This window comes from Impatiens glandulifera, chromosome 9 (genome assembly GCF_907164915.1).
Source record: "Impatiens glandulifera chromosome 9, dImpGla2.1, whole genome shotgun sequence".
Lineage (NCBI taxonomy): Eukaryota > Viridiplantae > Streptophyta > Magnoliopsida > Ericales > Balsaminaceae > Impatiens > Impatiens glandulifera.
Window position 1 is genome coordinate 37,836,970 of NC_061870.1, and position 21,043 is coordinate 37,858,012.

At 32.8% G+C, this 21,043-nt stretch overlaps 7 protein-coding genes across 8 annotated transcripts; 2 read left to right on the plus strand and 5 right to left on the minus strand.

Annotated features, from left to right (window-relative positions):
- Nucleotides 1-3,381: 3,381 nt before the first annotated feature.
- Nucleotides 3,382-5,015, plus strand: LOC124916603 (probable aspartic proteinase GIP2). The gene has a single exon (XM_047457336.1). It carries the CDS (start codon nt 3,494-3,496, stop codon nt 4,724-4,726), a length of 1,233 nt encoding a protein of 410 aa, XP_047313292.1. The 5' UTR covers nt 3,382-3,493; the 3' UTR covers nt 4,727-5,015.
- Nucleotides 4,918-6,983, minus strand: LOC124916604 (ATP-dependent (S)-NAD(P)H-hydrate dehydratase). Its single transcript, XM_047457338.1, has 8 exons — nt 6,845-6,983; nt 6,459-6,647; nt 6,283-6,359; nt 6,072-6,181; nt 5,874-5,988; nt 5,735-5,797; nt 5,463-5,641; nt 4,918-5,395 (listed from the first exon to the last, which is right to left on the minus strand). The coding sequence occupies exons 2-8, from the start codon at nt 6,628-6,630 to the stop codon at nt 5,044-5,046; spliced, it is 1,068 nt and encodes a 355-aa protein (XP_047313294.1). The 5' UTR covers nt 6,631-6,647; nt 6,845-6,983; the 3' UTR covers nt 4,918-5,043.
- A 155-nt stretch (nt 6,984-7,138) lies between these two features.
- LOC124916602 (matrix metalloproteinase-2-like) lies at nt 7,139-9,128 on the minus strand. 2 transcript variants are annotated; one of them, XM_047457335.1, is made up of 2 exons: nt 8,854-9,128; nt 7,139-8,756 (listed from the first exon to the last, which is right to left on the minus strand). In XM_047457335.1, the coding sequence occupies exon 2, from the start codon at nt 8,682-8,684 to the stop codon at nt 7,296-7,298; it is 1,389 nt and encodes a 462-aa protein (XP_047313291.1). In that variant the 5' UTR covers nt 8,685-8,756; nt 8,854-9,128; the 3' UTR covers nt 7,139-7,295. The 2 variants fall into 2 exon arrangements, with proteins under 2 accessions (XP_047313291.1, XP_047313290.1); XM_047457334.1 differs by having other exon boundaries at nt 7,139-8,764.
- Nucleotides 9,129-10,394: 1,266 nt separating this feature from the next.
- On the minus strand, nt 10,395-12,175 carry LOC124916424 (protein ECERIFERUM 26-like). The gene is made up of 2 exons (XM_047457138.1): nt 11,699-12,175; nt 10,395-11,264 (listed from the first exon to the last, which is right to left on the minus strand). The coding sequence occupies exons 1-2, from the start codon at nt 12,173-12,175 to the stop codon at nt 10,395-10,397; spliced, it is 1,347 nt and encodes a 448-aa protein (XP_047313094.1).
- A 3,243-nt stretch (nt 12,176-15,418) lies between these two features.
- On the minus strand, nt 15,419-16,087 carry LOC124916739 (protein RALF-like 24). The gene has a single exon (XM_047457498.1). It carries the CDS (start codon nt 16,040-16,042, stop codon nt 15,644-15,646), a length of 399 nt encoding a protein of 132 aa, XP_047313454.1. The 5' UTR covers nt 16,043-16,087; the 3' UTR covers nt 15,419-15,643.
- Nucleotides 16,088-16,780: 693 nt separating this feature from the next.
- LOC124916737 (non-specific lipid transfer protein GPI-anchored 25) lies at nt 16,781-18,510 on the minus strand. Its single transcript, XM_047457497.1, has 2 exons — nt 18,073-18,510; nt 16,781-17,667 (listed from the first exon to the last, which is right to left on the minus strand). Exons 1-2 carry the CDS (start codon nt 18,464-18,466, stop codon nt 17,474-17,476), a joined length of 588 nt encoding a protein of 195 aa, XP_047313453.1. The 5' UTR covers nt 18,467-18,510; the 3' UTR covers nt 16,781-17,473.
- A 1,731-nt stretch (nt 18,511-20,241) lies between these two features.
- LOC124916425 lies at nt 20,242-20,568 on the plus strand. Its single transcript, XM_047457139.1, has one exon. The coding sequence runs from the start codon at nt 20,242-20,244 to the stop codon at nt 20,566-20,568; it is 327 nt and encodes a 108-aa protein (XP_047313095.1).
- The last annotated feature ends 475 nt before the right edge of the window (nt 20,569-21,043 follow it).

Genomic DNA, 21,043 nt, shown 5'->3' on the forward strand with positions numbered 1-21,043 from the left:
GCTTATATTTTATCTAATAGGCTAAAAATAATTAGTTAATTTAAGAAAATTGATGATCTTACCATTTTTATTATTTTAAATTATGAGAACTTTTTTTGCTCCAAAAAGTTATTAGAACTTGAGTTAGTATTATATATTTTTGTGATTATTGTCATTTTTTTTAGAACAATTTTTTTAAACATATTATTTATCATTCAACTATTAAACGATTTAATGTATCAATAAAAAAATATTAAAAAATATTTCATTTTTATAATTAATTTTTAAATATAAAAAATATTATAATAATTCTACCAATTAACATATTAAATACTACATTTTTTCATTAAAAAGTAATTAAAAAAACAATAGAAATTATAAATAACCCAACATCAAACAAGTTATTATTTAAATACTAAATAAATAAATAAAAAAAACTCTTTAATTCATTAGTAGTAACTTTAATGATTTTGTCTAGTTTTTCTTTGTGAATATAATTATCTTCCTGTAATGTATGTACCTCCTCTTCACCTTTATATATATTGGTGTAAAATTCAAATTAGTCCTAAAATTTATTATATACGAGCAAATTAAGCCTCCTATAACATTAATAAAATAAAAACTACCTATATATTATTTCGAATAAATAGCAAACTAGCAGTTCTATTCAACACGTCTTATCGTTTAAAATTTTATATGTAATATGAAACTTTATATGAATAATTTAACACTAATGGTATTTTTAATTTCTTCTTAAATTTTTTAAAATAAAAAGAAAACCATGATCGGCTGCTGGCTGAAGCGAGCTGAGTGAAGCCGAGGTCAGTCCCTTCCGATAGTAATTAATTGGGAAGCCAGGGGTGAAACGGGAAAGATGGAGATGACGGAACAAGGAACCCTGTGACTAACGGCGGAAATTGTCAGTTAGCTTGGAAGAGAGAGATATGGGAATCTTTTCAGATGTACGGAGGAGAGGGAATTCAAAGTGGGTCCTACAGACAAACCAACACATCAACCCAATACCCGCCACATGATTCATCATCACTGGCACTTCTCGCCGCTTCTTTTTCTTTGGATTTTATTTTTTAATAAATTTGTAAACAATATATATTTTTAAATAAATTTTGTTTAATAAATACCTATAACAATTTTTTTTTTATATTTCAATAATGAGAAACTGTACATTTTGTTACTTCAAATTTGTGTTTATTTTAAATGAAATTTATACTTCAAAATTGTTGTTATTTAGTATTTAATTAATAAATATGTTGAATATAAACAATTAAACTTCTAGTTCCACATCTTGACCATTAGGAAACCATGGATGGTGTTTATTCCTTAATTTAGGGATGGATTAATAAAATAATTACTTTTTGAAAAAGAACAAGTTTTCTTTTTATATGGAATGAATTTAAAAGCAACTACTTTCCCTTTTTTATATAAACACCAATTTTGATTCAATTTTCATTAGTAATATTTTTTGTTTGCTTGTTTATTTGTTCGAAAGTATCTGGCCCATACACTTATATAGTATTTGGTTTAAGATTCGTTCAATCGGACTTGGAGGCCCATTTACACTGTTATACTTGTTATGTTGTTCATTCCCATTGATATTATGGGCTTATTATATTAATGGACCATAAGTTCATAATATGACCCAAAAATCCTAGCCCAAAAGAAAACTGATATATGAATGAAGGGAGCTGTTTTTCCCACCCCTCCCATATTCCCACTCCCCTCCCTCACTCCTCAATCAACTCTAAAATGACTTATTTAACCCTGCCACCTTTATATATTTACATTTCTTATTTTATTTATTTTAGGGCGGCGGTGAAGCGACTTATTATTAAAAATATTATGTTTGACTAATTATTAATATATAATATTATTAAGACTTATTATTAAAAATATTATGTTTGAATAATTATTAATATATAATATTATTAAATAAAATATTATGATTATATTAATTATTAATTATTATTTAATAGATAATTTTATTTATAAAAATATTAATAATTATTAATATTATGTTTGACTAATTATTAATATATAATATTATTAATTAAAATTAGAAATAATTATTAATATATAATATTATTAATTAAAATTAAAAATATTATGTTTGACTAATTATTAATATATAATATTATTAATTAAAATATTATAATTAGACTAATTATTAATTATTATTTGATAAATAATTTTTGTAAGTATTTTAATATATATATATAATTAATATAATAAAATATTAATTATTTATATTTTATTAAATTATTATATATTTCAATATTTAATATATTTTAAATAATTATAATATAAAAATAATAATATTTTGTATTTTTAATTAAATAAATAAAGTTAAAAAAATATTAAAAATTAATTAATTAATTATATTTAATAAAAACACTCAATAATAAAATAAAATAAAATAAATAAAATAAATAAAATAAGAAATGTGTAAATATATAAAGGTGGTAGGGATAAATAAGTCATTTTGAAATTAATTAAGGAGTTAAGCGGGAGGTGGGAATATGGGAGGGGGTGGGAAAAGCAATTTGCATGAATGAATATATAACTTGTGAGATTAGAATATATTTGTTTTTTTAATTAGCATTATCTATAATTAAATATGAACAAAATAAAATATAATTTTAATTTTCTACCTATATTTTTTAATCTCCATTCAATAAATAATGAAATAATTAATCTTACTTTCCTGATTTTATCATCTCATTCTCATTAATCAAAATTATTGGGCAGAATAAGGGTTTGTTTGCTTATCAGATAGGATTAAACGGATTTACAAAATAAATAAATAAATATATAAGATAGGTGGTGAGCCGATAAGATAGACGCGTGGATAGTGCTCATCGGGAGCCTAGTCATCAGATCAGATCTATACCATTATTTTGTTTTGCTAGACTTTTTCTAAAGTCTTATTTGGTTACACTTTTATCTACTTTTTCTTTTCTCCATTATTTTCTTATTTGCTAAAACTTTCTGTTTCTCATTTCACAAAATATATTTTTTAATAGTTTAAATTTTATATAAAAAATATATAAGTATCCTTCAACTTTTGTTGAGTGATCAGGGCTAGTTAATGGGATTCAGATTTTTTTTAATTAGTAAAAATTAAATTTAAAATATTTGGTGTCATATTTTTGCAATTAAAATATCATTTTTATTCTTAACAATCGGGTTTTCTTCACAACAATGACACCTTAACAAATCTATATATATTCGTTGAGAAATCAAAGTACTTAACCAAACAAGGCATTCACAATCATAGTCCTTATCTTTTATTTTAGTAAAAAACATAAGAAAAAGTCCTATTTTTTTTTATGTTTGTTTGTTTGTTGAGAAATCGGAAGTCCTTATCCACATTCAAACTGCGGCGACCCACAGCCGTTCCACTAGTTATAAAAACCGAGTATTTTCGCCGCACCGCCTCAATCTCCGCCTCTCTCTCTCTCTCTCTCTCTCTCCTCTCAAGCTCTGAATTCACCCTTCAATGGCTGCCTCTTCTCTGTTTCTTGGTTTAATTTTCTGGTTTTCATTCTCTTTTGCCGAAAGACCTGAAACCCCAATTACAGTAACCCTTCCCTTAATCAAAGATCGCGCTACGCTCCAATACGTGGTCCACTTACATCATGCCGGACTCGTGGTTGATCTTGGCGGTCGATTCCCCTGGCTCGACTGTTCATCTATCCACGCGTCATCATCTCAACGCCTAATCACATCAGGGTCACTCAGCTGCTCAATGACCAACCCTAATTCATGTCTCCATGGACGTTCTACTTTCTCCAATTCCAAATTCCATCCTTGTTTTCTCAAAACTGTGAATTCCATCACTGGGTTAGCTTCCTGCGCCCCTCTAGCTGAAGATATCCTCACCGTCAATCCACTTGATTCATCCGATTCAGTTATAGTCGTTGATCATTTCATGTTCTCCTGTGCTCCCCCTTTGTTGTTGAAGGGATTAGCCGGTGGTACTAAAGGAATCTTGGGTCTTGGTGTGGATAAACTTTCTCTGCCGTCGCAATTCGCCGTAGCTCTCGGCGTTCATCGGAGATTCGCCATCTGTCTGTCATCAACCCAGGGCTACCTTGTCTTCTCCGGCGACCACATTCCCAGCAGTTCGATTATTGGGTCACAATTGTGGAATTCTCTAACGTACACCCCGTTAATCTCGAGTACGGATGGTTACTACATAAACGTGAAGTCAATCAAGATAAACGGAAAGACTGTATCTTTGAACACGTCCCTGCTTTCTTTAGACAAAAATGGAACAGGGGGGACGAAATTAAGCACGGTTGCTCCTTACACCACAATGGAAACCTCAATTTACAATGCGTTTGTTAAGGAATTCGTGGAAACGTCGAATTCCATGAAGATGAAGAGGGTTGCAGCAGTGGCGCCATTTGGGGTCTGTTTTGAGTCAGAAGGGCGGCATGGACAAGTTCCTACTGTGGATCTCGTGTTACAAAGTGAGATGGTGAAATGGAGGATTGGTGGGAGGAATTCTATGGTGGAGGTGGGCGACGGTGTGATGTGCTTAGGGTTCTTGGACGGTGGAAACTGGTTGATTAATAGTAAGACGAAAGAACCTTCAATAGTGATCGGAGGGCATCAGTTAGAGGACAATTTGCTGGATTTTGATATGGGGAATTCTATGCTTGGTTTTACTTCATCTTTGTTAAGCAAAGGAACCAGTTGTTCATATTCGCCATTACTTCCCCTTTGATCACCAACCATTCCACAATTTTGCTGTTTTTCTCATGTAATTTTTACTAATTTACCACTTGTATAATATATATCTAATCTTGAGTTTTTTGTTCTTTCTAATAACAAGAATGTTATCAATAATGTATAACCTTTTTCAGTGCTTTTTATAAATATTAAATGAATTGGTTATAAAGAAGAGCATATTCGATCTAAAGCAACAACGTGATTCACACATATATGATTTTGACTAGAAAGTACAACCAAGATAAGGTTGTTGATGACTCATCGTACAATGTTTTGTTTGGTTTAACAAAAAGATGAACATTGATCTTGAATTTAAGGAGTGATGACAGTGGCTGGGCATATTTCGTCCAAGCTTCTTCCAAGACAGTCGATAATATCAGCAGTAACAGTTGACCTCCTCTTTTGTTCAAAAGCAAGCCAAGCAGCCTTCCTCATTATAACTGATCCCGCAATACATCCCAGAACAGTCGGATTCATATCTAGTAATTCTCCTCCATTTTGATGTTTCCTCGCCCAAGAGAGAAAAACCGCGACACCTCCAGAAAGTATGTCTCCCTGCCCTCCACAACGTCTAGGCGATCCATACATGCTCACCGCCCTCACTGTTTCACCGTCACTGATTAAATCAGATCTTCCTTTTCTTAGAATCGTCACACCACCAATCCTACAAAGTAAAGAGATTCTTTCTAAGTTCTAACAACTGGTTTCCAGCAATGGAATTACTTACTTACCCTTTAGAGAGCGCAAGCAGTTGTTGTGTAGCTTTTTCTTGGTCATTGTCGTCGTCGTTTACTTCACAGTTTAGTACTTTTCGAACCAGTCGCTTGTATTCCATTACATTCGGCGTTAAAACAGCTAAAGAGTAACCCTTTATCAGCTCAAGCCTATTAGTTATAAGAAAGAGGCCATCCTAAACAGGTTTACATTATCAACAAACAAACAAACATCATTTACCATAAACTGAAAAAAACATATACAAAGAATATGTGTGTTGACCGCTTACCCCATCTACGACAATCGGAATATTTGACTGCCTTGCGTGCTTCATGATGTCACTCACACAATCCTGTTCATGTTCATGTTCATGTGTAATACTTTTTAAAACTCTGTTCTTCCCTGAGCTAAAGGAGGGGGTAACTTACCAAGAGAAATGGATCTCTACCAAGACCTGGTCCAACAACGAGACAGTCAAATCGTTCAATCCACTTGATAACCTCAGCAAGTACCTTAGCTGACACAGATTGTTCATCTCCATTCCTACTCATTTTGCATTTTGGCACACAAATCAAAACAGAAACTTTCAACGTTTGGAAACAAACAAAACAGCTTTGATTTCCCACCTGACGCTATATGACTCTTCTAGAATCGGATGCACTATTAACTCAGGGCTATAGCCTTTTATAACAGGAGCTGCATCTTTAGTGCAGAAAACATGAGATAAATCTGCACCCTGTTTGTTGTAAGTTAGGATAATAATCCCCAATTTCATAAATCATAACTTTTTTATGCAAGCATGATAGAAAAGTGAAAAGAGTGAGCTAAAGAACTAACAATTTTTAAAGCAGAAACAGCCGAGAAGTATGGAGCACCAGTGTATTCACGACAACCACCAATTACACCAATCTTCCCTGGAATTTATTAAAATTTCATGTTTGTCTGTCTGTCTGTCTGTAACTCAGTGATTTGAAGTTGAAAACTAGTGAGGATTGATTTAAGAAAAGATTTACCAGCTTGGCCTTTGTAGCGAGTTGGGTCAAGCGGGGGAGTGATTGCCCTCAAAATTCCCAAAGCGTCGACCTCCAGGCCAGCGATGCTCATAGCCGATTGCATTCTTTGATGAATGAGAAAACCCCTAATCAACAACTGTTGTCTTTTGATAATCGTAGAGGCAGCTTGCATGAAAGAGAATCCAAAATCTGACACACAAGGAAAAACACGGATAAATGACAACTTTTGTATACACAATTCCCATGAGCACCATTCTATTTCTTGACAATCAATAACAGGAGATCTCTTCTATTTGTTAGGCGGCGGCGGCGGCGTGATCAGAGTAATCCAAATTCTTGCAGGGAGAGAGAAGGGCGAAGATGGGTGTAATAAGATTTGGGGTTACCTGAACTTGCAGATCGGATTCAGGCCTTAACTCGAGAAAGCTCAGCTCAGGATTTGGGGTTATCTTTACGCACCCAAAAAAGAGAGTTTTGGGTCAGACGTGCTTCTTTCTTCCCAATTTCCTCCGGATAAAATCAAAAGTTAAGTTCTACTCGATTAAAGGCTCTGTTTTCAACATAATCGGTTTATTTTTAGGTATAAATGCAATTTTGCAGAAGGGTTTCTCTAAAAGAATAGTGCTTTCTCGTCTCACAGTTAACACAAAACGATTGCTTTTCAGTCAGTAAGTAAAAATATTGAAACAGAAATCAATGTTTAGAAGGAAATGAACATATTAGATACTATATTCAATCATCATCATCAAATAATTACATGAAAGAAGGTGAATCAGCAAATCATATAAGAGTTTTATTTTAATGAATTAATATTTGGTTTTTTATTCATATGATCGATCATCCATCAACAATGAATTGGTCATCATCTTGATGATGAAGATGATTACCTCCCTCAACAACTCTAGGGTCTTCTTCTTCTTCTTCATGAACAACAACCATGTCATTTACCATCATTTGGGAAAGATAGTGATTGCTAGCTCCCCCATTGTTATGATGATCTGAAATAACACTTCCTTGTCCCGTCCACTGAGATATTAATCCCAACAACTGCCCCGTCAAATTCTGTTGCTCGTGAACGATCCTGCTCTGAATTTCGCCCATTCCAACTCTATACTGATTCACCATTTCCTCAATACTCTTCTTCCATTCTTCCCTCCTTCCATTCATTCTCTCCTCCCGTTTCCTTTCATAAATCAACTCTTCCTCCCTTCTTCTCTTCTCCCTTTCTTCCATCTCCCTTTCCATAGCTTCCAATTCCAGGTTCCTCTCCATCCTTAACTCCTCCCTCCTGCGTTCCCTCTCTTCCCTCTTTCTATCACGCTCTTCTCTATCTCTTTCGTACGCTTCCCGTCTCTCCGCCATAAGTTGCTCGCGCTTCTGCCTCTCACGATCCCTCTCCACCTCGCGCTGCTCCAATCGGGTCTCAAGCTCCTTCAACTGACTCGTCTGTTTTGACAAGAACCCCCATGCCTTTTTCTCCAGACCCTTCATAACCTTCCTCTTCTTCTTCGCTTCATCAAACGCGTTATTACTATGCTCATGATCATGATCATGATCTTCATACACATACCCATCGTCAACATCTTCCTTGGGATGATGATTATTCCCACAATTATGATTCTCTTCGCCTAGTTCATCGCCACCACCTTCATAATCAAAGTCAAGACTCAATACTCCATTCTCACCACCGTCAAACCCTTCTGCAAAATCACCTTCACCAGCATGATGATGATGATGACCAAGATGGCCAAATTGTATAATCTCCATTCCATTGTTATCAAAACCATCCCCATTCTCAATGTTGGGATCGGCTGCAACAATGTCCACCATCAAATCATTACCATTCAAATTAACAGTGACATCGCCAAATACTTCTTTGTACCTTGAAAAGTTTGACCAATGTGTTAATCCCTCAACCCAATCGAACTCCTCTAAACCTGAATCGCTAACAACCAAGCTATGCTTCTTGATTTTTTGCTTAACCAGAGCATATTGATGACGCATGTTCTGCACTTTGGTGGAAACGTCTTTCCATGTCCATTGCCATGGATAAGTAATCGGGTCTACGAAATGATGAACAGAATTGACGTATAAAGCAATGGGTTTATACTTCTTCTCACGGGTTTTCATTTTGGCGAGAGTTCGATCTCTCTCCATCTCCCCGTACTTTTCTATTAGGGTTCTCTCTTCTACCTCCGTCCATTTCTTTCTTCTAGGAGGAGTCATTATCTGTGATAGTAAACTCTATCCTCATTCAATATGGGTACCAATTCATTGCAGCAACAATGACGCCTTTATCTACAAACCTAGAAGATAATTTCATAAATCGTAGTAGCAATCGCAGCACGAACTTTCACTTCCAAGAAATTTTTGTGAGGGGAAAGAGATTACTAACCTTATAAAGAACATCGAATCCTCAGTAAGTCGATTGCCCAAAAATAGACAATCCGGATAGACGAATCGGATGAGATCGAACAAACGAGAAAATTGAAGAGATGAGATTTAAACCCCTCAATTGGGAGTGCGTCTGTGGAAGCCGCTAGCTCTTGGTCTTGCTCTAACAAGGACTGCAGAAAAAGATCCGTTTATCTCCTCTACAAATCGGAGGAAATATAGGTCCGAACGATTCCGCAGACAAACATCCTATATTACCGTCTTCCTTCTACGACGCCCTCCACCAAACAAAAAAAACTCCCACAGTTTTTTTTTTTTTTTTTTTTTTTTTTTATATATATCTGTTTATCTTAAATTTTCCTTTACTATTCTTTATTTTTTTTAACCAAATTTATTTAATTTAAAAATAATTAAATACAATAATTCCACTAATATAATTTTTTTTTATAGTAATTTTCTCTTTTCAAATATTATATATATATATATATATATATATATATATATATATATATATAATATCAAACAAATATACTATCTCACAAGTCAATAATCCCTAAAATCTCTTTTATGTTCCACACTTTAAGATTAAAAATAATTACATATTAAATGTGGAATTGAGACTACATTAATTCTAAAATAATTAAATTTTAAAGTGTGTGATATAAAATATGTCTCACACTTTAAAATTGAGAAAAATTATACATTAAATGTGGATGTAAGATTACATTAATTCTAAAATAACTAAATTTTGAAGTGTGAGACATAAAAAAATATTGCTTATGAGACATCAAAGCTGTTCTAAGGAGATGACAAAAGAATTATGTGGTATCATATTATTGGTTGAAAAAAATAAGTATGAAGATTTTTTTTTTTTTTAAATTCAGTCAATCAAATTGTGTCACGATAAATGAGATTTGTTTATTCATTTGATGATTGATAGTGAGAAGGGAATTGTAAGAAGGAAATGAAATCAAAATTAGAAAAAATAAAATGTACGAGGAAATAGAAAAGAGAGATAAATTATTTTATTTTTAACCAATTATAAAAAGTGCGAGTCATTTTTTATCTCATTCCCTCACCCAAATTTCGTCTCCCAATTATTTATCTATTTATTTAGTCTTTAAATTATTAATCATTCATAAATTTTATCAAAATTGAATAGTGCTATTACTAAATAAAATTTTATTTTTATTTTAAAATTCTTTATTTATAAAACTACACCCATTCATTTTAAGATGTTTGTAAGTAAAATGGATATTAAAATTTGTGAACTATGTTGACAAATGAATCATAATATTACCAACATTTATTATAAAAAAAATAAGAGAGAAAAATAGTTAGATGCTATTAAGAATAAATAGATTAATATGCATAATTCTTAAATTATTCTTCTTCCATAGAAAAATCCCCAAACAAAAAAAATACAAAAACAGGTTTATCTAGATGATGGAGTGGAGCATATACATGTGCTCGAGCCTCCATTATTATTAAAAAAAAAAACATTATTAAGATATTTTATTATTATTTCAAATGGTCCGTGGTCTAAGCAAATAGCTCATTTTTGAGCCGAAGCATGAGTTGGTGCCCATAAGATTGGGGCATCATAAGCGTGATAAGGTTCCCTTCGTTTTTATTAGGGCAGGGAAGAACAAAAACAACCCCTTCTTGATCATCTCCAATGCTATCCAAAAAACAGTTCACATAAATGGGCCTATTCCCCTGCACTTTAAACCCATATAGATCGGCCCCTTCCATATCCACAAATGTCAAATTGGCCCCATAAACCATGAAATCCGATAAGCCCTTCTCCCTTTCCATCGTTTCTTCTATCTTTCTTCTCTCGTCCTCACTCGCATCATTTATCAACGCCGCCAAATCTAATGGATCACCTTTCGAAACACTAAATTGGGCCTCCACTACAAACACCGATTGTCCGTTAACAAGCAGGCTTTCCTTAGGGTCTTTTCCTCGGCATACCGTCACAGTATTGGGCTCAGGCCCATTTTTAACATGGGCTATACTTTTCCAAATGACAGCACAGATAAGCCCAAAGGATGGAATTTTCTGTTCATGGCCGCACATATTCAACCTCTTCAACTCATTGATTTGTGTGTCTGTGAGTTGGAAGGAGAAAAGTTCCATTTTATTATGTTCCTGGGCTATAATAGTCCAGTGGTCTCCAACTGGACCGACCCTCTTTATGCAAACTGGATCGGAGTAACTTTGATCAGTCGGAATGTGTTCTGTTTTATCGAGGAGTATTTGGGCCTTATGAGTGAACGATAATGGCAGGTGGTGGCCCGATGATAGTGAACCCAATGCATTAATGAAAGTGGTTAGGGAAAAGACATCACCAAGCAAATGGGACCAGTTAAGGCCCACTGAGGCTCCTCCACATCGAAATTTAGTCACCTACCAATCATATAAAGTATAGGCTTTAAAAAGTTATTGAATACAATATAAAGAAATTTCATATAGCTCAATAAAACCTTTGGTAGGTTTGCGTAATGAAAGCAAGAAAGGTTGGATGATAAAATAAGTGCCATGTTTTGGGTGACACAGACAGAAAATGGTCCTAGATCAGATCATATGATTTCTACTAGATTAATTAGGTATAGAAATTAAACTTAATTAGTTACATACATACATACATATTTAAAAATTATTGGTTTATATATAATATGTTTCTATAAGATTATATTTAAAAAACTATCTAAACTAAATTATCGAAACATATTAAAAAGTTATCACAAAGTACAAGGTTGTATTCGTTTAAATTAAAATAAATATTAGATAAATTTTGTAAAAAAAATTTAGTTAGTGCAGATTTCAAATTAAAGAAAGACCTGGATAAGTACGAGAGGAGAAAAATGAAGGTCGGGTCCAATGATCTGGTTGGGAACAAGCAGTTTGTCAAAATGAACGGAATTTTGAAGCTCATGATGATCAAGATCAGGATCCTTCATTTGGCGCCACTCATCGAGCGTCTTGGTACACTCGGCCTCGATGAAACGGACACCGCAATCATTACACTTGATGTAGGGGCGGCCGGAAGGGTCTGCCCGTCTGAGACGACCGCATGTGACGTAGAAATGCTCGAGCCAGTCGAAAGTTTGCGCCTTAAGCTGGTTAACACCGATCTCACTAAAGGCTGGGCTTTGGAAGTAGTACACCGCCCTTAGATAGTGCAGCTTCATCGCCAAGTCCATGTTGCTCGGTTCATGGCTCGCGTCCTGTCCCGATATATGGCCCGGTCCGACCGACGATATCCTTATTCCGAATATACCCTTCTGCTCTTGCTCCTTAGTAGGTATGTCATTCATCATCATCAAACCAAGATCCAACAAGAAGACGATAATAATGTCTTTTAATTTTTCTGAGATGGATCCAGAAATTAATGAATAGACAATCTATCTTCAGACATGCAGTTAAGTGTCCATGCCTTCAATATATATAGATGATTTAAAACAAGTAAAATGATTGAAAAATAAAAATAATATTGCAATACTAGTAAAAATGGGACAAACCAACACACAACATTCAATGATCTTGATGACTAAGAAAGGACATGTTCTACATATATTTTAAAATTATTTATATTAAATGGATCTCTTTCATCAAAAATAACTTTAGCTAGAGACATTATTAGGAACATCAAATATAGAATATTTCTTAAGAATATAATTGGAGGCAGGGACCGTGAATTATTTGTTAAGAGTGAAATGAGTATATAATTAAATTTGTGTCTATTAGTTAGAATTAGATAAAAAAAAAATAGTAAATTAAATTAAAAAATAAAATAAATAATAAAGGGTTATGTCACATTTTTTACGAAAAAAATATAAATTGGGATGGATTGAGCCACCTGACCCACCTCGCACTAATGTAGATTCACCCATAATTGAAAGTATTTACTAAGATTAAACTATATCCACACTAGTAGTTAATTTGAGCAAAAATTAATTTGATACTAAAAGAACAAGAACATTACTACACAAATAAGAACAAATGACAAATCCCATTTAAAATTCAACTAAAAAGAAAAGTGGTCAAAGTAAAAACATAAACAAATAGGATGTAATAATGAGACACGGGAAAATCATTTATTTATTATTCTTTCATTTAAATTTTCAAAAACTCATTAATTCAATGATAAATAATTGTTGAGTTGGGGGTTGAGAGTTGAGTAGTTTATGTGGACGGCAGTACAACGTGCCAAGTTTCCATGGCATTAGGCACATTACTCTTATTATCTTTTTAAAGACAGTGATTTGATTTATTTATTTGGTATTTGTTTTTATATAAAATATTATTTTATTATTATTATTATTATTATTTTTAATCAAATTATCAACTAAAATATATTTATTTAATTTTTTTATAATATTTTTATTAATTTGATAAAAAAATCAAAATAAACTGTTTTTCTAAAATTTATATCAAACAACAACTTTTAGCCATTAACTAGCTAGTTAAAAATAACTCTATCATACAAGCTAGATCTTTGATTATTTATAAAAAATATGAATCATGAAGTTAAACTTTTAATGGATAATTTATATTATTTAGAAATTATTTATATATATATATGACTAAATATGAAATTATATTAATATAGACTTTTGAATATGAATCTAACCTTTTTCTTATATATATAAAATAAATTGATTTTTTTATATGTTTCTTATTAAACAATAATGATTTTTTTTTTAATCTAAAAAATAATAGAGAACCATGAAGACATCTAATATTTTTTCTTTATGTTCTGTATACTTAAATCACTTATTGTCTTTGACAATATAATTTTTTAAAATCACTTATTGTCTTGACAATATAATTTTTTTTCTGGTCACCAAGGTAGGTGAATTTTGTGTTACTTAGCGATCTTGACAATGTTTCTTTTTGCGTTTGACTTCATCTTCAACTACATTTTTCCCTCTCCGAAAATGCAATATTTTTTTTGACAACGGATAATTTTCCATATGTAAATTCTCCTAAAAAAACAATAAAAACTCTAACTTAAGACGATTTGAATAAAAGTGGAATCCACTACTATAATGATTTCAATATATTTTTATTTCTACTTAATATAATATAAACATAATCTAAATACAATTCTTTTTATTTGTTTTTAGACAAAACCTAATACTTTACTAATCTTAACACCATCCCATTTTAGTCATAATAGGGAAGTAATCAAACTAAGCATTTAGTCATTCCACCATAATTAAATATTCCTTCATTCAATTCCACAACAATCACCTAACTCAATTTATTAATCAAAATATTATAATATTTTATAATATTTTAAAAATATATATATATTTGATTATTATATATTACACAAAATCAACTCTCATCAATATTTTTTAAATAAATCAAAATTTATTTAAATATCTGGAATCATTTAGAATTTATAGTACAGAAATTAATTTTTATTTGTCAAAAATATGTGGTAGTGAGTCTACTCCCAGGTCCCCTATAGAGCCAAACTTGAATGCAATAATGTTATGAAGGCCTTCGATTTAGGATTATTTCAATGATCAGAGTTATTTAAGTAAAAGACATGGAATAAATGCATAATAAAAAACATTTTAAAAAAAGTTCTTGGTTTATAATTGAATAAGATGTAAATGATGAGTATAGATAATTTATTTGAAATTAAACTCAAATAATGAATTGAATTTGGGTAGAAACAATAAATTAAAGCCCTACTAACCCACTAAAGTAGATCAAAGTAACAGCAAACTAAGTTTAAAAAAAAACTCAATCGTGTGGCTGCCAATTGTTTATCCCCATTCCCCACACTAATCATCATTCATGATTCATGCATCACAAATCTAATAATAAATCCACATCATTTCAGTCAGCAACATAGAATACACACCATTCAACTTAATTAAGCTTTCATCTACAAGTTTCTTCAAGACATATTTCACCAAATGGACACAATTATGTTACAATCTTAATTTTTTTTAAAAAAAAATCACATCTCATCTAGTGAATAATCATAGCCTAGCAGTGTGGTAGTCTGGTAGAATATAAGAATTTAACCATTTCAAAAATAAACAATCATAGTTGAACTTGGAGATGGAGAGCCTCATGACATTTATTAAAACCATTACCAAATATATCTCATTTTTCAGTTCTTAACCAATTGAATCATAACAATCCAACCCCCCTTGGCTGGTTAGCCATGGCCATATAGGGAAGCTTTAAGAAGAAGAAGAAACAACTCAAAAAGTTAGCTAGATAAGAGTTATTACACCTACTGACTACACAACTATCCAATCCTTACTTACAAGTTGTCATCCAAGTTTCTTACCTTCACTACTACTCATGTGTGGCCATTAAGAATCAGCACAAAAAAAAGAGCAGATCAGAGAAGGGTCAATTAAGTTTCAGAGCCAGAACCACCTACTTTCACCACTACCCATGAGCTCATCGCTTGTAATTACCAAGTTTGCTGATTCGAACTTTGTTAATTGAACTTTCAATTTTTCAAATAAGAAAGAAATCGACCATATCTTTTAGCAGGACGAAAATTCTACAAAACATAGTACAAGTTGAGAGTAGAAAACATGATAGACTGGTTTTCTTGTATATATATTAAGGAGAAGGAGAAGGAAGATATAGTATACAGTGTAGATTGTAGATTGTGGGATTCCTACCTTCCATCCATCCATTTAAATCATACAATTAATATTAGTACAAAAGTAAAGAATTACCCCGCCGGTGATGATGATGATGATGATTGATGAGATCAAAGCGTGTCTGTTGGGCATCATCAATCAAGATTTGATGTCGCTTATGCTTCTAGCACAACCGGTTATGACTTCACAGCCTCGATTATATGGATTTGCCTGTGCCCTACAATTGTAATATGAAGACCCAGGTGTTGAACATGGAACCATGTCTCTCTTCAGTGTTCCATAGCTTATATAGTTCTTCTGCATCACCAACATCCGCCGATTGCTCTCTGAATCCATTCCCTCTTCCATTTCCGTCGAACATTCTCCCATCTTTCCCTTGCAAACCCTTCCCATTTCCTCTAAATCAGATGTTGTTCTCACCGAACTCAGCCCGGAAACTGAAAATCCATCGCACATAATTGGGAACTCGCTACTCCACAGTTGAGCAATTATCATAAGATGAAGAACAAGCAAAGGCTGGATCTGAATTTTGGGCATTTTCTTCTTGGACCTTCTTTCAGGTTCGATTCGGCGTATCGTCACACTCTGATTACCATTTTGTAATAAATATAAAAAGTTGGTCTTGGAATATCTGTTTGGCTCAATGGAGATTTTTTTAATTTTTTTAAAAATAATTATTAAAGCCTGAACTTTATTTGATAAAACTATTTTCACTTTTAGTGTAAATTAAAAAACCACCTATCTCCTGTTTAAAGAAAAATTAAGTGAATTTTCTTTGAATCTCAGTATCTGGATGAGATCCTATAGATTTTTTTTAACAGATGACATTGTTGGGGGTTATCTAGTATACTAGGTTAAAAAAAATTAACCCAAATGTGTATAACATGTGTTATTGCTTGGATCATCATTAATTGTGGTATGGTCAAAATCTCACCTACCGCCCCAACTCACGGGCTTAAGTGTGGAAAAAGAATGGGATTCAATAATAATTGTATTTGTCACTCCACCATCATTTCATTCTTTAATGGAAATGACACGTATATTTATAAGAAATAAACTTACTTTTTAATCTATGTAACTCTTAAGAATAGTTATTCTAAACAAATAATAATAGTCAAAGTAAAATAAAAACTCTCATTCTCTCTTTTATTAATATGCATTTATGCTCAACAAAAGCCAACCTAAACTCTTTTTAGCCCTTATAGTGACAGTGTAAACAACCCCATAAATGTTTTACTTGTTTAGATCTCAGTGCTCTTTTAACTAGGACCATTATTATATATCTACCCCAAAGATAATGGTCTCCTTGTGGGCTCAACCGACAAAATAAAGGTTTTGCCTCTATCTGTACCTACTTGGAGGACTTATAAGAGTGCTTGCAACCATTGACTATGGTATATCTAAAGTTGTAAATTAACACACCCCACTTTGTGGGCCATTTGGAAGACTTATCAGAAACTACCCAAAAACAAGTCTAAGTTTTATTTTTAAACTTGATCTCATTTTGGTTTATAAAATATGAGATACTTTTAAAAAGGAAAATTTGTTTACAGTCTCTCATATAGATCTAGATCTAGACCTAGATTCATATATAAAGTGTTTCCAAATTGGTACACTTGATCATGCCTGAGTGCCTGACATAGAGAAAGAGTTACCATCCATAATGATGGTCTTATGGCTCAAATTGATGATGATAAACTAATGGAGTGCAGTGAAGAATCTGAATTATGGAAAAAGAAAACAAAGAAAGTCTACCTGTATATGGAGATTTCACACTGTATCTTGGACATTAGTTCTCTATCAGGAAGAAGAATATGTGGTTCACAAGTATTTTCCTCTATAGGTAACAACTCAGCAGTCAGCAGAACATATCACACCGAACCACACTAGCTAGTAGGATTACCTAAAAGGAATCAAAACACAATGATATTTTCTATTGGTTATGTATAGTTGATGATCAATTGAAATTCACAGGCTAGTGAATATTGCAGCCAATAAGCTGCTAGTGATAAGAAAAATCTCCATGGCCAAGGACTTCAGGGCCACAGTTATTGAATCTGAACTAGAAGATGAACCATTTGTTGAGCCTACTGGTGAGCTTATCAAGGGCGGCGGCGGAGGAGGTGGTGCTGGTGGAGGTTCGAAACTATGAATGCCTGTATCTGCATAAACAAGTGAAGAAGCAAAATAGGGTGAAATCAACCTTTTATGTCCAATCTATTTATACTTAAGCAAATATCAGCAGGAGAATAGAAATGTATGACTTATAGTGAGACCTTGGTCAGGAGGCACCGGAATTGCTGGAGTGGCTGCAAGGATTTGCAAAAATTGAAGTGTTAAGCATTTAAAGGGACTTGAAGCTGATGAATGGAGAGAGTCCTACAGAAAAATACCTATTGTTATGCCGTTGAAAGGAGGTAGAGATGATGACTCTGATACGAATCGAGGAAACACAAACTTAATCAGCTATTTGGGGCATAATAAGGAACGAAAAACCTAAATGAACCAGCACATATATTCATTCTATCGACTAACTATTAGCGTGAATCAACGTACTGAGATCGAACCTGAGCATAATGATTCGAGAGAGTGGTTAGCAACAAATCCGATTTTACTCCGACGGCAGAGTGTAGAGAGATAATAAAGGCGTGTAGTGTTGAGAGGGAAACTGTAGATCAGAGGTCGACGAACGAGATAGCAAAGACATGTAGCCTCCTGTCTCAGAAAAGCATAGGAGAACATGCGGCAGCACTGCATTGAAGGCTTGGAAGAGCGATTGTTCGGGGAAGATGAAATATAAGGGAGGCAAGCAGAGAACGAGACTACCTCGTTGGAACAGCCGACTGCTGCCGCTGGATCCGGTGGCGGCGGGGATCGTGGAGTGGAGGCCAGTGCCAATAGCAACATCAGGATAAGTTCAACTGCTATCGTCTGAATCAGAACTTGAATCCCGATCGACATGGCTCAGTTACGTTAGGTTTTCCGGCGATCTGAGCGGAGAGATAGATCTACAGTATTGACAGTTTCTGTTTCCTGAATGAATGAATTCAAGAGGAAGGAGACAAATTGGCGGGAAAATTCAATAACGGTGAAGGGGGAAATTACTAAATTATAACTGACATCTTCAACATTTAAACTTAAGTTGTTATTATCATTCATCCTTTTTATTTAATTTTACAGTGAAATTAATTGATGAAGTGGAAAGAGGTTTACAAACTTTTTTTTTTTCTTAAGATTTGTGATTATTGGACAGAACTGATGTTAATATTCTTTTTATTATTCTATTTTCATCTAATGTGATTTAAACTTAATAATGTATATTTTAATATTACAAATAAGATTTTTGATTTGTTCTTTTCTGAAAACCGTCTTTATATTTAATGGTTTGGTGTTTTGTTAATTCCAATTTAAATCTTTGAACTATTGTGAAACTCTTAAAAAATAATAATAACTTAATGGAGTTTAAAAAATAATTGAATTATATTTAAAATATGAAATGGTATTTTTATGGGTCTTTCATAGTCTCAATGATTTGACATTATGTATACTTATGTTTTCTACTTGGTCCAAATCAACAATATTATTGACTAACTGGTTTGTCTGAATTGCTCGAATGAATAGTGCCAACGCAAAGTTAGAGAAGCATGCAAACGTAAAATGGGTTTGAAAGTAGTGTTCGGTTGTTGAAAGTAAGAACACGCATAATGAGTTTTGCATACCCGTTGAAGATGATCTAAGATACCCGTTGGAGATGATCTAAGAAGACTATATGTGGAGAAAAGAGATATATGCTGGATTAATTATTGACGTCAATAAATGAGAAAAAGAGAGTAAAAGTGAGAAAAAGAAGAAGTGACTTGAAAGTTTCCCTATTTATGCAGACATGTCAAAGTAACATAAATAGTACTAATAAGTGAATATTTCTCTCCAAGTCATTTAATTTCATTTTTGTTGGATATAATTAAGTGCCTAAAAAAATTGCAGTTCATGAGACCCTTCATTTCTAGACAAATGCCAAAAAACGGCCATGTGAAGAGGAAGCTGGAATTTACAATAATACTAATTACAAATGATTGACTGATATTTTGTTGTTTCAGATTTATTTTATAAAAAAAAAATACACATGTAGCATCAATCAATCAATCAAGCACATAATTAAAAACAAACTAATTAACATGTCTCTTATAAATTAAGGTTGGTGATAAGAGAGCTAGAAATATTGCATTTCTCTTATATATTTATATTTGTTTCTCATGAAGAATCTTGTATTTGTTTGAGAAAGAAATTAGAAACATAACATCTCCTTTTTCTGGGTTTAATTAGAGAATCCAAGGGTGAAAGGTGATCAAAGTGCTGAGAATGATGCATGTGGGATGATGCCATATGAATGATTACTATTTTTAATATGAATTAATTAAAGAACCAACTAGTAGGACCATCATGTGAGAGAAATCATTAGAAATATAAAAAAAACCAAGAAAGATGGACCCATTATCCATGCAGAGAGAAAAAGAAGATTTTTATTAGCTAACCACCATAGAAAAAGACCCGAGAGTGCTATAAGAGAATCATCACTTGGGGAAAACATAAATGATGGCTAACTCACCAATGATTATTGTTGGCCTAATAATTTCTTGATTGATTGATTCATTGATTAATTGATGGCTGCTAGCTGCTATATATATATGTGTGTGTGTATAATTAATACCAACATATTATATGGTAGCTAGCTAGTGATGGAAATTGAATCAGTAAAATGTGAATGCTGTGGGTTGAAAGAAGAGTGCAGTGAGGAGTATATTATGCAGGTGAAGGGAGATTTCAATGGGAAATGGCTATGTGGGTTGTGTTCAGAAGCTGTTAGAGATGAATTAATAGTTGGAAGAAGGAAAAGTAATATTAAGCAGTTTGAGATGTACGATGCAGTCAAGGCTCACATGTCTTTCTGTGGAAAGTACAAATCTAATCCTGCCATTAGAGTAGCTGATGGGATGAGGAAAATGCTCAGGAGAAGCTCAGGAATCCACAACATGTCTAAATATTCCTCTTCTTCCAACAAGTAATTACTACACAAGACCAACAACAACCAGATCTCCATCCATCATCATCCATGGAATAATAATATTATTGCTAGCTTCATTATTATGTTTTCTTCCTTACTTTGTAATGTGGGTCAACCATTCAAACTCATTGGAGCTAGCTAATTAGGCTAATCATATTCCTTTAAGCTTACTTAATTTTATCATATGTCCATATCATGTTTTCTATATATATATCCTCTCTTGCCCATTGATCATGAATTTTAATTTGTTAATTTTTACCCTAAATAAAAAATGTGTGGAGGGTAATTATCTATATTGTTTTTCTGATTTGTAATGGAGGGTAAACCCTTAGGAATTACTATCATAATGAAATGGTCTTAACTTTAAAAAAAAAAGGAACAGAGGTTGTGCAAAAGGTGCATGGTATATATATATATATATATATGAGAAAGATAACAAGGTTCTATGGATTTTTTTAAAGTTTTGAATGATTTAA

Excerpts from the sequence above, each read along its gene's own strand:
- LOC124916603 (XM_047457336.1), top strand. The coding sequence starts at position 3,494 with ATGGCTGCCTCTTCTCTGTTTCTTGGTTTAATTTTCTGGTTTTCATTC.
- LOC124916604 (XM_047457338.1), bottom strand. The coding sequence starts at position 6,630 with ATGCAAGCTGCCTCTACGATTATCAAAAGACAACAGTTGTTGATTAGG. Across the intron at positions 6,182-6,282 it reads CTGTTTCTGCTTTAAAAATT|GGTGCAGATTTATCTCATGT; the intron begins GTTAGTTCTTTA and ends TACAACAAACAG. Across the intron at positions 5,989-6,071 it reads GAAGAGTCATATAGCGTCAG|GAATGGAGATGAACAATCTG; the intron begins GTGGGAAATCAA and ends CAAAATGAGTAG.
- LOC124916602 (XM_047457335.1), bottom strand. The coding sequence starts at position 8,684 with ATGACTCCTCCTAGAAGAAAGAAATGGACGGAGGTAGAAGAGAGAACC.
- LOC124916424 (XM_047457138.1), bottom strand. The coding sequence starts at position 12,175 with ATGAATGACATACCTACTAAGGAGCAAGAGCAGAAGGGTATATTCGGA. Across the intron at positions 11,265-11,698 it reads CTCCTCTCGTACTTATCCAG|GTGACTAAATTTCGATGTGG; the intron begins GTCTTTCTTTAA and ends TATGATTGGTAG.
- LOC124916739 (XM_047457498.1), bottom strand. The coding sequence starts at position 16,042 with ATGCCCAAAATTCAGATCCAGCCTTTGCTTGTTCTTCATCTTATGATA.
- LOC124916737 (XM_047457497.1), bottom strand. The coding sequence starts at position 18,466 with ATGTCGATCGGGATTCAAGTTCTGATTCAGACGATAGCAGTTGAACTT. Across the intron at positions 17,668-18,072 it reads TCTCGAATCATTATGCTCAG|ATACAGGCATTCATAGTTTC; the intron begins GTTCGATCTCAG and ends TTGTTTATGCAG.
- LOC124916425 (XM_047457139.1), top strand. The coding sequence starts at position 20,242 with ATGGAAATTGAATCAGTAAAATGTGAATGCTGTGGGTTGAAAGAAGAG.